A 15,146-nucleotide genomic window follows, 5' to 3' on the forward strand; every position below is an offset into this window, starting at 1 on the left:
ACTCAGCAGCAACTGGACTGTAACTTGGGTGTTGAGCCCTGATTTGTGAAGAAACAGCTGCAAAACTACAAGTCCCAGAATGCCCTTCACTAATGAGCACAGTACACAGGTGTTTATAGAGTTCACACATGCTCAGTGTGGTGGCTGGAGCCTGTTTTCCATAGGCTCCTGACTGTGTTAAATAAGGTGGAGCAAATGGCCCCACCCCAAAACCAGTCTTTATGATTCAACATTTGAGCCAAGCCCCAGGGTGGAGCCGGAATTTACCTTTGTACTTCACCCAGGCCAGGGTTGGTGGTGACTGGCTGGGTGGGTCTCGAACTGGCTGCCATCCTGACGCGTCTCACAGCTGCAAGCAGGTTTGAATCCAGGATCCTTGTGGCCCTGTTCCCCAGTTCCTGTCTCCCCTCCTCTTCTTATTCTTTATCCTTTTCTCCTGGGGACCTCCTCACAGGTTAACAGGTCTCACATAATTCCTGCTGCCCCTGAGGACCCGTATTAGTCACAGGATTGTTACTGTCTGACTACAGGGTAATAGTCCACTTTTGATAGTTCCTTACTTGGAGACTCAAGTCTTCACTATTCCCTAGCAGGCAAGAAATGCTGGGAAGGATGGACCCCAGTGCATTATCACCTGAGGGTACAGGTTAGGGATCAGGGCTGAGGTGGGAAGATGGTGTCAGCCACCAAATATGAGCCCTTAATGACTGCCCTGCCTTCTGTAGGTCCTGGCAATCAGCCACCATGGCCTTTCAGCTTCTCGGGCTGGCAGAGGAGTCTGGCCCAAGCCCTGGGGAGTCTGGACTGGCTGTGAACCCCTTTGATGGGCTCCCTTTCTCTTCTCGCTACTACGAGCTGCTTGAGCAGCGCCGAGCCTTGCCCATCTGGGCTGCTCGCTTTATCTTCTTGGAGCAATTGGAGAGTAGCCCCAGTGGAGTGGTGCTGGTGTCTGGAGAGCCTGGCTCTGGCAAGAGCACCCAGGTGGGGGGAGATTCTGGGATTGGACAAAGGGAGGGACTAGGGAACTGGCCCTTCCCTGGACAAAGGGGGTTGGGCTGCAAGGGGTGAGAGGGGAGGTGGGCAAAGGGAGACTGGTTAGGGTGGCTGGTGAAGGACCAGGGGACTCCCTAAATCAGGAGATTAAACTGGCTATAGCTCCCCCAGCATTTCTAACTGAAGTCCTGTATTTCACTGACTGGTTGTCCTTCCCCACCCCTACCCCAGATCCCTCAGTGGTGTGCAGAGTTTGTACTGGCCAGGGGGTTCCAGAAGGGCCAGGTAACTGTCACTCAGCCCTACCCGCTGGCAGCCCTGAGCCTGGCCCTGCGGGTTGCTGATGAGATGGACCTGACCCTGGGCCATGAGGTTGGATACAGCATCCCCCAGGAGGACTGCACTGGGCCTGACACCCTACTCAGGTGGGGCCTCCTGCAGGCCTGACCCATATCTGATTCCCCTCACCCAGTAGAAACAAGCCCAGTTCTCTGACATCTCACCATACCCTCCCTCAGCCCAGCTCACCCTTGAAATCATGCATGATGCAACTGCTGAATTAAGCCCTTTAACACCTGCTAGGGACTCAGACATTCAACCTCACCCTCATCACGAAAGTCTTGCTTTCCTAGCTGGAGTACAGCTTGAGAACAAAGTGTCACCCTTGTTTTGGGGGTTGGGGGTCACAGTTATGAGTCCACAGGCTCAGGAAGTCAGTCACAAGGTCTTTTTCTGACCTTCACTATCAAAGTCTAGGCCCCTTGGGGAGAAGCTCGCTTGGACTTCTGGGGCTGGTCAGTGTCCACACTGACTCCTCTGCCTACTGCCAATGTCAACAGGTTTTGCTGGGACAGGCTGCTTCTGCAGGAGGTGGCCTCGACCCGGGGCACTGGAGCCTGGGATGTACTGGTGCTGGATGAGGCTCAGGAGCGGTCAGTGGCCTCAGACTTGCTCCAGGGGCTGCTGCGAGATGCCAAGCTGGGAAACCTTCCAGGGGACCCTAGAGTGATTGTGGTTACTGACCCAGCCCTTGAACCTAAGCTCCAAGCCTTCTGGGGCAATCCTCCTATTGTGCATGTACCCAGAGGGCCTGGCGAGTGTCCCACTCCCATCTACAGGGACTCTGTCCCCACTGATCGAGTAGAAGCTGCCTGCCAAGCCGTGCTTGAATTGTGTCAGCAGGAAGCTCCAGGAGATGTGCTTGTGTACCTGCCCAGTGAGGAGGTAAAAGGGCTGCAAAAGGAGGTACTCATGTACCAGCTGCCTGGCCCGGGGGACGGGAGCAGTGCTTGTTAGGAACATTAGAGTTGTAGGGTTTACTCCCTGTTGGGGTCCTGAGGGAAAACTCAAGGATTTCAGGCTAGAGGTCTACCACCCTCTTTTTGATCCCATCTAATGCAGAGATTTGTGGTTCAGTGAATTCCTGAAGTTATAACACCCCCACCTTTGTGAGTATGTGCATTTTTTCAGAGTGAAGGGCCATAGCTTTCATCAGTTTTTCAAAGGGGTCTGTGACCCAAAAAGGTGAGAACTGTCCTAATGCCCTGCCCCTTTCCTCAGGAAATTTCCCTGTGCTGTGAATCCTTGTCCAGGGAGGCAGGGCACTTGGCTCTCCAAAGGCCTCCACCACAGGTGCTGCCCCTTCACCCAGGCCATGGTCAAGCCATTCAGGCTGTGTACCAGGACATAGACTCGGGTGCCCGAAAGGTCGTGGTCACTCACTGGCTGGCTGACTTCTCCTTCTCCCTCCCTTCCATCCGACATGTCATCGACTCAGGACTGGAGCTTCGAAGTGTGAGTGAGAGAGATGAGGGCATGTGGGGACTAAAGATGGAAATGGCCTGCTCTGATCTGTCTTGACTTGGATTGGGGGGTGGTGACAGGTGTACAATCCTCAGATCCGAGCAGAATCCCAAGTATTGAGGCCAATCAGCAGGTGTCAGGCAGAGGCAAGACGACTGCGGGCAAGAGGGGTCCCACCAGGTAAGAGCCTTTGCCCTCCCTGAGGTCAAACACGACAGAGGCACCAACACGCCAGCCCTGAGAAATCTACAGTGGTCTTCTTTCCCAGGTCTTTCTCCCCTCAGGATCCTGCTTCTGCCTGTATCCTAAGTCCTTCCTAGAACTAGAGGCTCCCCCACTGCCCCAACCCAGGGTGTGTGAGGAGAATCTGAGCCCCCTGCTATTACTACTAAAGAGGAGACAGATTGCAGAGCCAGGGGAGTGTCACTTCCTGGACCAGCCTGGTGAGCACCCATCCTACCCAAGTCCTAACATGTGACCGCCAGGCTCTGGGACCCCTGCCTTGTCAGCCCTGTTTCCTCACCAGCTCCAGAAGCACTGATGCAGGCCCTGGAAGACCTAGACTATCTGGCAGCCCTGGATGATGACGGTGACCTGTCAGACCTGGGAGTCATCCTTTCAGAGTTCCCCCTGCCCCCTGAGCTGGCCAAAGCCCTGCTGGCCTCGTGCGAGTTTGACTGTGTGGATGAGATGCTCACCCTCGCCGCCATGCTCACCGGTATAAATTACCTCTCTCTCTGCCTCTCACGGCCACTTCAGTCCTCCCCTGGGTATTTTGGTCTCTTAAGGCTGGCCCTTACCCTAAGCTCCAGCCTCCACCCCTCACAGTGCCTAAAGAACAAGACTTGATCACTTAACCCTCTCCTATCTCTAGCCTTTTCCCTCTGCTGGTTCTTGCCCCTTAACTTGCTGAAATCTCTCCTATCTGTTATTACTAAACTCCATACCTCTCTTCCTCAACCCGGTACTCCCCTTCAGCTCTACAGAATAATCTCTATCCTGTTCTATCTAGTGTATTCCTCACCCACTGCATTCCAGCTTCAGGCCCAACACAACTACTGAAATGACCTTCAGCTCACTAGTGACCTCCCAGAGACCTAATCCAGTGAGCACTTGTAAGCCCTTATTCATGACCTTCTTTTGACACTTGAGAATGGCAACCACTCCCACCTTGAAACTGCCCCTTCCCTGAGCCTCTGTGACCCACTCCTTGCAGTTTCCATCCTACCTTTCTAGCCATCCCTTTAACCTCTTCCTGGGGCTCTTTGTCCTCTGCTCACCCACTGGAAGTTGGACTTCAGGGTTCTATCCTTGCCCCTTTTATCTTCTCACTCCCTGAACTCTCTGAGCAAGTTCATCCACACCCATGGTCAGAAGTGTCACCTTTACACTTAAAATTTCCAAACCTTGTATCTCCCTGCCAATACCATTCTTCTGAATCTTAGATTTATATATCTGACTTTTGACAGACATTTCTACCAGAGGTCCATAGTACCTCAGCCCAGAACTGAACTCAAGCACTTTCTTTCTTTCTTTCTTTTTTTTAAGGAAGATTAGCCCTGAGCTAACTACTGCCAATCCTCCTCTTTTTGCTGAGGAAGACTAGCCCTGAACTAACATCCATGCCCATCTTCCCCTACTTTATATGTGGGACGCCTACCACAGCGTTGCTTGCCAAGCAGTGCCGTGTCCACACCCGGGATCCAAACCGGCAAACCCCGAGCCGCCAAAGCAGAACATGCGCACTTAATCGCTGCGCCACCGGGCAGCCCCCTCAAGCACACCTCACCACCACCACAAAATCATACCATCATCTCTGCAGCTCCACTATCATTCTAATCTAGTCATCTAGACTAATCTTTCTCCAGGCTCTTTCATTTTTATCTCCTAAATGGTTTTTTTAATTCGTCTGCTCTTCACCATACTCACTGTCAGTGCCCATGTTAGATCCTCGTCACTGCTCAGCTGGATTCCTTTAGTAGCCTCCTAACTACTCCTGTGAACAACTTCAAACACATGGACTCTCTTACTTAAAAGCTCTTCTTCAGCAGCTATTCTGTACCTCCCAGACAGAATGTAAACTCATTTGCATGGCACATCCAGCCTCTCATGGCCTGGCCCCCGTACCTACCTCTCTAGCTTTATCTCCTGCTACTCTGCCACACACGCCATTCCCTCCACTTATACAAGGTGCTTGTAATTCTCCAAATATGCCAGGCTACTCACTTCTGTGCCTTGCTGTTCCCACAGTCTAGAATACTCTCTCTGTCCCTTCTCCACCAAGCTAATTCCTACTCAGACTTCAGCTGTTGGCCCCCACACCAATCAAGTTTGTTTACTTGTTCTTCTCTCCCACCGGACTCTAAGCTCCCTGAGGGCAGAGACTGCCTTTCATTTATTTATCTCCAATGTCTGATAAAGTGCATAGCACCTAGAAGTCATCAATGTCTTTTGAATAAAGCTCCCAAAGTGACAGTTCTACCTTTTCAGTGTCCTACCTGTACTGCTCTCTTGTCTCATTTCCCAAATCAACCTTCCTCTCTTCTGCCTCCAGCTGCCCCTGGGTTTACCAGTCCTCCGCTCTGTGCAGAAGAAGCTGCCTTGCGACGGGCCCTGGAACATGCAGATGGTGATCACAGCTCTCTGATTCAGGTGTATGAAGCCTTTATACAGAGTGAGTGGCCCACTCTGCATCCTCTTATAGAATCCCAGGTTTTCCCAAGAGGGGAAGTGGTGTACAACCAGCTGACAGATCTCTCTGCCCAGGAAGAAGAGGCCTTTGGCCAAGGGTTGAGTTCTTTCGGTGATCTCAGGGACTTTAGTTGTAGCTGAAGTTTCCACTCCTTTCCTCTCCTAGGTGGAGCAGACAAGGCTTGGTGCCAGGCTCGGGGTCTAAACTGGACAGCTTTGTGCCAAGCCCATATACTTCGAGGAGAACTCCTAGAACTCATGCAACGAATTGAACTTCCTTTGTCCCAACCAGCCTTTGGCTCTGAGCAGAATCGCAGAGACCTTCAGAAAGCACTGGTGTCAGGATACTTCCTCAAGGTTAGGGGGAAGAGTTGGGGTGAGGGTCATAAAAGGAGCAGAAGGCAGAGGGACCAAAGATTGGTATACCACCTCTAAAACTGGGGTCCAGTTGGCCACTCAAAGGATTCTTTAGAACCAGGAGAAACTTTTCCTTTGAGTCTTTGTAGTACAAGGGGCTATGGAAAACGCCATATGGTGTGAGAGGGACTGTAACACCTAGAGATAATGCCTTACTTTTAATACTTTCACCACCCTTACTAATTCCTTCTCAGCCCCCTTTTCTTTCTTCTACTGTCTGCTTCTCTCTCACTTATTCCTTCAATATCTTTGCCTTTCAATGAGGTGGCCCGAGACACAGATGGGACTGGAAATTACCTGCTCCTAACCCATAAGCATGTGGCCCAGCTCTCCCCATACTGCTGCTACCGAAGCCGCCGCGCTCCAGCCAGACCCCCACCGTGGGTGCTTTACCACAATTTCTCCATTTCCAAAGACAACTGCCTTTCCATTGTTTCTGAGATCCAGCCACAGATGTGAGTTCCCTGACACCATCCTACATCGCCCATTCCTTTTCCTGGGGCCAAAATTATGGCTGGGAAGTTAGAGAACCCTAAGAAGAGGAAGGGATCATAGTGATTTGTAGTAGCATATGATTTGAGGAGACAAGGTTTGTGGAAGGGGTAGTGAGAAGTTTAAGAAGCTGCATTATAAGAGAGGATACAGAAATCATCTAATTATGAGTCTCTCTGTCAGGCTGGTGGAATTGGCCCCTCCATACTTCCTGAGTAACTTGCCCCCCAGTGAAAGCAGAGACCTCCTGAACCAGCTGAGGGAAGAAATGGCAGATTCTTCTACAGGGAGTGAATCCTCCTCCACCCAAGAGCTTGGAAATGCCTGTGTCCTGCAGTGACCTGCCAAGGAATAGAGCTGAGCTCATCTCATCACATCAGATCCTCCCTCAGGCTAGCACCAAGGCAGCCAGCCAGATTTAGAGGCCCACAGTTTAGGGTCAAATGTAAATCCTGGAACCTAAGTCTCAACAAACGATGGGCTGGGAGTAGAGGCAATCGGGTAAGCCGCAGTCTACATAGGGTAGAACCCTTTCCTTAGCTTTCTTCTATTTATTGGAGAGGAACTGACATACTCCCCATAACCCCAATTTATGCCAAACCCATCCTTGTGCTCCCTTTTGGTCTATAAAAGGTCTTTTTCTATGGTGTCAAATTTGAGTTTGGTTCTGCAGCAGCATATACAACATCCATGAGTTAGAGATGACAATATCAAAGACTCAGGGCCAACTCCTCCAGAGATATCCTCTTGCCCGATTCCCACCTCTGGTCAGGCCTTTGTGCTATGACCAACCTAGCTGTCACTAACCCAGAACACGAGAAGTTTGACTACAATTGGCCTTTGACCCTGCATAAATCTCACTTCCTTCTATCACACTGCTCCTGCCTCCAGGGGAGGAAGAATATAGGAATCAGACAAAATCTTCCCTTTCATCCTCATGAAACTTAAATCCTGCCCCTTCATAAACCTCAGAGCTATTGCAACCATTCCCAAACTCTCAACTTCCCATCAACAGCTTCCCAGCAGCCCCTGGCCCACCCACAAGCTAAAGTCTTTCTAACAACTTCAGGAACACCATGTTTTCCTTTCTTTCCAGTTGGGTACACCTTTCCCTTTTCTTCCCTTGGACTCTTAACTTTGCTCTCCTCCATCATCTTGCACATTGTAAATGTCTTTGTAGAATTTGGTGGAAAGATTTTATCGTTAGAATTCTGCTTTTCTTCTCAGAGTTTCCTCCCTTGAAGATTCGTCATTCCATCTGTCTTCACCTCTATGTGGATGTCAGTGACCTCCTGCAACGGTGCTTTTCCAGAACTTATTCTCTCTAGGTCTAGGATTTAGTTTTGCCTACAGAGTTAATCTTGCTCCTATCTTCCCAATTGCCCTTCATCGTCCACAACACCATTGATTTCCTGATCCTCTATATTTCCAACCTTGGAATTATCTTTGATTCTTCTTAGGTGTGTCACTTCCTAATTATTTGCCAAATTCTGCTCACCCTAACTCCACTGGGCCCATTAACTTTGCCCACTGCTTCCCCCCTCTCCCCTCTCCATCCCTGAGGGACACCCAGCCAGATTAGTGTTCCTAGATTTTCTCTTTCATCGGGGATATAAGTATCTGCCTCGCCTGCCGCCCAGGCGCCTTGTGAGGCTGAAGTGGTAGGACGTAGTCAGCAGTTGAACATACACGGACAACATGAGGCTCAAAGTCAGGAAGGAATCCTTAGCGATTATTTTACAGTTGAAGGATGAGATGCCCGGCGTGGATAACCCCCTGGTTCCTGTCACAGTCAGTGAGACCCTAGCTCTCCAGCGCCTCCTCCACTACTCCGCTGTCGTTGACACCTTCCTTCCTTCCTTCACACCTTTGGTACAGACCCAGGCAGCTCGGGCTGCCGCTGCCCCATCCCAACGCGGCTTTTAACCGGCTCCGGCTCCGGGGTACCCCAGCTCCGACCCACCCACGGAAGAGTCCGGAGTCCCTCAGGAGAGCAGCTCCCATTGGCCAGCCCGCCCCCATCCCCGCACCTCATTGGCTACCGTCCTACAGGTCCCGCCCTCTTGGCGCCCGAGGTTCCAGCCTCTGTGCAACGGTCTGCATGAAAAATGGCGGGAAAGGCCGCGTCTAAGTGCGCTGGGCAACCGCGCAACACTGGCCTGGGAGCCCGCGGTGGCCGAGGAGCCCTCGACGGTAGCCTGAGGGCCAGCTCCTCCTCACGCGCTCCGCTGCCACGGGACCACAGCTTGGGCAGCTGGGTGCTCCACGCGGCGCCTCGGTTCGGAAAAGAGCCCTCGGCCGGTCGAGCAGGCGTCGCTCACACCACCGAGGCGAGCCCGGACACGGATGCCACCTTGTTGTCCTCGGCCCAGGGCTGCAGGTTCTGCAGCGCGAACAGCGACGAGTTGTGCAGGCAGAGCGGGTCCGGGGGCAGCGGCGGCCGCAGCGGCCGCGGGAGCGCGTCCTGCTGCAGGTGCAGGAGCAGCCGGCCCGCGCGGTGCCGCTCCGCCTCGCGCTCCTCCGCCGTCTGGCGCCTGGGCGGGCGGAGACGCGGGGGTCAGCGAGGCTGCTCGCACCGCCCGCGCCGCCACCTGACTCCGCCCGCGACCCCTCGCCCACCCCCGCCTCACCGCCACTTGGTGCGCCGGTTCTGGAACCACGTCTTGACCTGAGCGTCGGTCATGCGCAGGGCCTTGGCCAGCGCCGCCCTCTCGGCCGAGGCCAGGTACTTCTGGCGTAGGAAGCGCCGCTCCAGCTCCAGCACCTGCGAGCGGGAGAAGGACGTGCGCGGCTTCTTCCGCTTCGGCGGGGTCCGGTTTTGGTAGGGGTGGCCTATGCGGCGCGTCCCGGAGAAGGGCGAGAGAGCGGCTACAGGGAGGGAGAAAGCAAGGCAGCGTTTGGGGGTGGCCCAAGGTGTCGCTGAGGGCTCGGCTGCCCAGGCCGCGGAGCGCCCGCGCTTGGGGCTGCCGGGTGCCCAAGCTCGGCCCCGCATCAGACAAAAAAGGGCCCCGGCAGAAACGGCCCTCCCCCTGACTGAAGGAGAGACGTCCCCTAACTTCGCCCTGCCCTAGACAAAAAAGGGCCCCGGCAGAAACGGCCCTCCCCCTGAGTGAGGGAGAGACGTCCCCTAACTTCGCCCTGCCCTCCCCGCGGTGTGGACAGTGGACTGCAGCGGAGGACGCGGGCATCGACGGCAGCTCCCTCCCCATCGCCTCTCAGCAGCGGGACGGAGAGATACAAGTTAGGGGAGGATGCCCTGGGATGATGGGGGGCTATGAAAGGGGACCTTGAGTTGGAGCAGAAGGATCAAAGATGAGGAAACCGAGTCAGTGTGCGGCACGACGCTGGAGGGGTCGGGTAACCTCACCCGTGAGCCGGTCCTTGGCAAAGCGGCGGCCGCTGTCCATCCAAGGGAAGGTGAGTCCCGCTAGGCCCCCGGCGCCGCCCAAGCCCGAGGGTCCAGGCACCGCAGGCGCGCCTCCCGCGGGCGGCGGCACTGGCAGCGGGCGGTGCGCCGGGACGCGGATCACGCCGCCCGGGCCCACGCCGGAGCTACCGGGCAGCGGGGCCAGCGAGCCCGCGGGGCTGTAGCTGGAGGCTCCGTGAAATCCACCCGAGAACGCCGCACTCTCCCCATGGCCCTGGCCCTGGCGACCCGGGCCTAGACCGCTCCCGGGGGGTTCTGGGCAGCTCAGGATCTGGTCGATGCCGAAGCTGATTGGCTCGTGGTGCGGGAGGTTGTGCGAGGCCAGCACCGCCGGCTCCATGGGTCCGGGTCAGGGAGGACCGCAGGAGGTTCGGCGGTTGGGGAGGACGCCCCAGGCAGCTCTGGGAGCCCAGCAGAGGAGCGCTCGGGGCGGCGACCTCAGGGGCCCGCGGGGCTGGCCACGGCGGGGCGCCGGGGACCCCGGGACGGCTTCATCCCTGTGCACCCGGAGTAGCCGCGCTCGTGCCGGCCTCTGCCGGGCGTCGGCACAGGGACTTGCATCCCTGGGGAGCGCGACCTGCCGGGGCCCCAGGAGCGCCCTTGCTGGCTCTGAAGCGCGGATGGACGCTGGGCTGCCGGGGCCTCTGCCCGAGTCCGGGGTGGATAGGGTTGGCCGGCTCCGGCTGGGGCAGTGACTGACAGATCAGCCTCGGTGGGCAGTGGGGGCTGGGGGTAGGGCAGGGGCGGGGCCGGGCCCGTTAAAGGGGAAGAGACGCCTGTTTGCGCCAAGCGCGGGGAAGACTGGCCAGCGGGAATGGTGGGGGTTGAGGGGGTGGTGGTGAGGGTGTTAGGAGCCAGGCTCAGCACGGGAGGGGCCAGAGTACGGGCCGCTGCACGCTGAGTCAGCCGAGATGAGCACCGCAACTCCATCCTCACCGGCCTCTGTCTTTGGGCTTCCTCAGCCCCACCGGCTTCCTCGCAGGTGCCTCCTCCCACAGCCCCTATTCTTCACCTCCCGATGGGTCCTGCCTGCCGACTCTCGGATTCGTTGTGGCCCCCGCCTAAGTGTCCTTGAAGACCAAATCTCGTTGTGGCTTCCTGGCTGCGATGGGAAGCTGTTGGGGAACGGCGCACCGGCGAGTTGGAGGCCAGGGAGGAGGACAGGTGTGGGAAGGGGGTGGCAGGGAGGGTCCGGTGGGCTGGGGCGGGGAACAACCACTCTAGACCGGTGATCCTGGTGCACCTCCCGGCCTCTTGCGTAGGGGCCCTAGCTCCTTCCAGGAGCGCCCGTAATCAGTGCCCTGTGTTTCTTAAAATTTCGTTTTTTCTGAAATAGGTGTAAAGCAGACCCGTGGCTCAACCCGGGCCAATGCAGGCCGGTGGGAGCTTGGGGCTGGGGTTCTGTCCCCGACAGGGGAGCACCAATGCGGGATTCTGCCCCTCCACTCTGCGCCTAGGAAATCTATTCTCACACACTCCCCCCATCAAAGGCAGAAGGACGAAATCGCCACAGGCGACACATAGGACCTCACTGAAACCTTCGGAGGGTCCCAGCTGCTTCACTTCCCATAGACGCTTCACCCCACCCAAAGTCCCAGAAACTGTGCCTGGAGCGTGTCAGAGAAGTGAGGTGGGGAAAGACCGAAGCTGCTCGGTGACCTTGTGACCTCTGGCTGCCGACCCAAAAGCTGGGAGTGTGTGAACTCTGCGTCCTTCCCTGGAATGGGACCCCCGGCCGGGCGGGCCCCTGCGCCTTAGACCCGCCCCCGCCGCCGCCCGGCCCGGTGCAGGCCGCCATAATCGGGTTAGCTGGGTCGGAATTACATTACCTTCCCCGGCCCGCCCCGGCCCCGGGGGGGCCCTGGCGCCTCCGAGCCGGTGAGACTGGGCGCAAGGAGGGGGATGTGCCTACCACCCAGTGGCGGGTGGGCACCGATGAGCAGCTCGGCCTGCCTCTGACACGTGGTGGCCGAAGGACTCCGCCCCGCTGTGCCAGACCTAGCCCCTCACCCTAGCCCACACCGGTGCTCAGCTCCAGGCTGCCGGTTACCCGTGTGAACCGAAACGCCTTCTAAGTCTAGTAGATGGGTCTCCCTGGGAGCACGGATCTTCCAGGATCTCCTGGGAAAGACTCTGCCCCTCTGTTTTCCCCAGCAGATGGGCTGGCAGCCTGGTGCCTGGGGCAGGGTGAGAGGTCTTTTCTCTCCAGGGAACCAGGAATGATATTTGGGCATCTGGGAAGGAAGAGAAAGAAGAGAAAGAACGGAGTGGGCTTTCTCCCCACCCAAAGCCACCAGTGTTCAAAGAACACCTCAGTGTTCTCAGAAGCCTCAGTCTGAAGGGGGTGAGCCATGGGGGAGGGAGGCACTGAGCATTAATAACATGTGACATCCTCCCCCAACCTGTCCACCTCCATCATCCAATTTCTCCAGCCCTTCCCCCATCCTGCCCCTTCTGAAAGAGGGGTGTGGGGGGGCTCCTGCCAATTTTGCAGCTGTGTTTTTGTCTTGGTGGAGAAGACAGACATTATCACCTCCCCTAGCCCTTCACAGAAGCCGGAGCACGCATCTCAGCAGTGGAGGGGTGGGGCTACTAGGGAGCATGAAACCTCTGCTGTTCAGGCAAAACCTCCAGAGAGGGTATGGGCCACTGCCCCCGGAGGAAAACAGAGAGCCTAGGGAGACAGCAAAGTAGAAAAGGCCTCTGAAGGGGACTGGCCTGCAAGTTAGAAGTCTGTCTGTCCCTTTTCCCACTCTAGGGGGCGGGCCTCTGAGGAGAGGGTGGGCACTGGTGTGTTTCTAACCAAGCTGAGTAAGTCCTTCTTGAATGAATTAATGAGTGAATCAACGAAGGAGAAAAAAGCAGCAGCATGCAGACCTGTCTACGTGCTTCTATGTGTACTGTACATCCTGCCTTTTGAGGTCAGCACAGATGGCACTGCCATGCAGAGACTGACCAACTGATCCTTTGAGGACAATGCTCACAAGCCCCCGGAAGTACATACAGATCTTTTGGGGAGTTAAAAGAGAAAAAATTTTCAGTGCCCCACTTCAAGAACAAAAGGGTATGCACTTTTGTCAGCGGCAGTCCTAGGAATTTCTCTGCTTGCCTCTGGCTCTCTGATCCCCTGATTTCCCAGAAAAGAGTGATTCCTGCTAGTTTATGTCTAAGATGGAGGCCCTGGAGTCGGCGCCCCGCCTCCCACACACACCGCTTTGGATCTGTCTCACCATATCCTGCATGCATGTGGCCCCTAAACTCTCCGAGTTTTCAGGCCTCCAAGCCTGCAGCTTCACAGGAAGAGGTCAAGTTCCCAGCCTGTGCTCTTGTACCTTCCCTTCCTTCCTGCTTTTGGTGCAGTGTCCTTTCCTCAAGATGGTCCCCGCTCCTGTACCATCATTTCTCTCATCAACTTAGTCTTTCCTACCCTCAACTGTCTTAGGCCTCTATTATCTGGACAAAATCTTTGCCTGACTCAAGAGAAATTGTTTTTCTTTTCCTTTGTACTGCCCCCACACACTGCCTCCATTTCCTCACCACTTATTCTTTAACCTATGGCAATCTGGCTTCACTACACCACACTGACCCTTTCTCAGAGACTTCCAGTGTCCATTATCCAGGACTTCTATGACATGTTTTACTTTGTTGATGACCAACCATTTCTTAAAATGCCCCTTTCGGTTTCTATAATATTGTCTTATGCTACATCTTTGGACTTTCCTAGTCACTGCTTATGTTTTCCCTCCATTGCCTTTGCTTCTGCCACTGAAGAGTGAGCATACTTCCAAGCTCAGACTTCGGCTTTATCTCTCCCTACATCTGCTCAGGTTTCATCCACTCCAATAGTCCCATCTAGAACATCTACCCAGAAAACTCTGAGACCTCCATCCCTACTTCTGACACTTGTGCTCCAGCTCCTCTGTTCTAACCTCCTGGCCAGCTCCAGCCTTCTGGCTCCTTTGCTGCAGCTAGCTTAAGAGCAACAGGCTGGAGAACATGCTCCCCCCGCCCCCAAGCTCCTCATTCACTTCCTCCTATTATGCTTTCCTTTGAAGTGTTTCATATACAGCCCTTCCTTTCCATTTCCACTGACAAAACCTTAATCTAGGCTGTCATCGCCACTATCTACATTCATTCATTCATTCATCCAGAAAATTTTGATTGAACACCTACTATTCATGTGGCCCTGGAGATATAGTTGTAGACACAACAGAAAAAAAAAAATCCCCACTGAGAAACATACGTTCGAGTGGAGGAGGCAGGTGAAAAACAAGAAAAAAATATATTAATAATAAATTCTAAGAAGAAAAATAAAGCAAGGAAGGGGGAGAAGAAGTGAAAGGGTGGTGGGGGGTGTGATTTATCTAGAGTGGTCACTGAAGGCCTCATTGAGTAAAGACCTGAAGTAAGAAAGGATCCATTTGGATATCTGAGCATTTCAAGCTGGTGACAGTGGGAGTATATATATCCTGGTGTATCTGTGGACCAAACAGTGAGGGGCTGTGTGTGACTGGAAAGACTGAGTGACTGTGAGAGACCATGCAAGGCCATGAAGATCATTGTAAGGACTTTAGCTTTTATTCTGATTGAAAAGGGAAGTTACTTGAAGGTTTTAAACAAAAAAGTAAGACACTTGATCGTTTAATTTTATTTTTAACATTTTTCTTAAGGTAAAACTGACACAATAAACTGCACATATTTAAAGTACAATTTGATAAATTTCGACATATGTATAGACACATGAAACCATCCCCACAATCAAGATAATAAACTTATCCATTAACTCAAAAAACTTTTGTTGTGTCCTTTTTCATTCCTGTTTTACCAGAACCACTCTGAGCTGCTATGTTGAGAATAGGAGAAAGAGGAACAAAGGTGGAAGCAGAGGAAGCAGGCAAGACACTGCAATCATCCATAGGAGAGATAATGGTATTTTGTGCCAGGGAGGAAAGCAGTGGCTATAGTAAAAAGTAGTTGACCAAAAATTCACTAATTTCCGGCTGGCCCAGTGGCGCAGCAGTTAAGTTCCAACGTTGGGCTTCAGTGGCCTGGGGTTCGCTGGTTTGGATCCTGGGTGTGGACATGGCACCATGTGGCAAGCCATACTGTGTTAGGCATCCCATGTACAAAGTAGAGGAAGATGGGTACAGATATTAGCTCAGGGCCAGTCTTCCTCAACAAAAAGAGGAGGATTGGCAGCAGTTAGCTCGAGTTAGCTGCTCAATTTTACCTCAATTTTTTGAGGGCTAATCTTCCTAAAAAAAAAAAAAAAATTTCACTAATCTCCTAACTTCTTACTGTTTATCGACTCCAATTCACTCTG

General features: G+C 54.1%; 2 protein-coding genes and 1 long non-coding RNA gene across 4 annotated transcripts; 2 read left to right on the forward strand and 1 right to left on the reverse strand.

Moving 5' to 3' along the window:
* Window positions 1-251: 251 nt before the first annotated feature.
* Window positions 252-7,050, forward strand: DQX1 (DEAQ-box RNA dependent ATPase 1). Of its 2 annotated transcripts, XM_001498853.6 has the most exons (12): window positions 252-359; window positions 726-981; window positions 1,225-1,418; window positions 1,833-2,217; window positions 2,554-2,787; window positions 2,877-2,976; window positions 3,081-3,239; window positions 3,323-3,514; window positions 5,351-5,470; window positions 5,654-5,844; window positions 6,169-6,359; window positions 6,580-7,050. In XM_001498853.6, exons 2-12 carry the CDS (start codon window positions 745-747, stop codon window positions 6,734-6,736), a joined length of 2,160 nt encoding a protein of 719 aa, XP_001498903.5. In that variant the 5' UTR covers window positions 252-359; window positions 726-744; the 3' UTR covers window positions 6,737-7,050. The 2 variants fall into 2 exon arrangements, with proteins under 2 accessions (XP_001498903.5, XP_070091345.1); XM_070235244.1 differs by lacking the exon at window positions 252-359 and having other exon boundaries at window positions 610-981.
* Window positions 7,051-8,107: 1,057 nt separating this feature from the next.
* On the reverse strand, window positions 8,108-10,950 carry TLX2 (T cell leukemia homeobox 2). The gene is made up of 3 exons (XM_023618836.2): window positions 9,764-10,950; window positions 9,027-9,264; window positions 8,108-8,930 (listed from the first exon to the last, which is right to left on the reverse strand). Exons 1-3 carry the CDS (start codon window positions 10,161-10,163, stop codon window positions 8,714-8,716), a joined length of 855 nt encoding a protein of 284 aa, XP_023474604.1. The 5' UTR covers window positions 10,164-10,950; the 3' UTR covers window positions 8,108-8,713.
* LOC138917657 (uncharacterized) lies at window positions 9,240-14,053 on the forward strand. Its single transcript, XR_011425965.1, has 2 exons — window positions 9,240-9,813; window positions 10,786-14,053. It is a non-coding gene; the product is annotated as an uncharacterized lncRNA (long non-coding RNA).
* Window positions 14,054-15,146: the final 1,093 nt, after the last annotated feature.

The sequence above is a fragment of the Equus caballus genome, chromosome 15 (genome assembly GCF_041296265.1).
Source record: "Equus caballus isolate H_3958 breed thoroughbred chromosome 15, TB-T2T, whole genome shotgun sequence".
Lineage (NCBI taxonomy): Eukaryota > Metazoa > Chordata > Mammalia > Perissodactyla > Equidae > Equus > Equus caballus.

Coding starts and splice junctions, on each gene's coding strand:
- DQX1 (XM_001498853.6), top strand. CDS start 745: ATGGCCTTTCAGCTTCTCGGGCTGGCAGAGGAGTCTGGCCCAAGCCCT. Junction 2,218..2,553: donor TGTACCTGCCCAGTGAGGAG/GTAAAAGGGCTG, acceptor CCCTTTCCTCAG/GAAATTTCCCTGTGCTGTGA. Junction 6,360..6,579: donor TCTGAGATCCAGCCACAGAT/GTGAGTTCCCTG, acceptor TCTCTCTGTCAG/GCTGGTGGAATTGGCCCCTC.
- TLX2 (XM_023618836.2), bottom strand. CDS start 10,163: ATGGAGCCGGCGGTGCTGGCCTCGCACAACCTCCCGCACCACGAGCCA. Junction 9,265..9,763: donor TGCCAAGGACCGGCTCACGG/GTGAGGTTACCC, acceptor CCCTCCCTGTAG/CCGCTCTCTCGCCCTTCTCC. Junction 8,931..9,026: donor AACCGGCGCACCAAGTGGCG/GTGAGGCGGGGG, acceptor CCGCCCGCCCAG/GCGCCAGACGGCGGAGGAGC.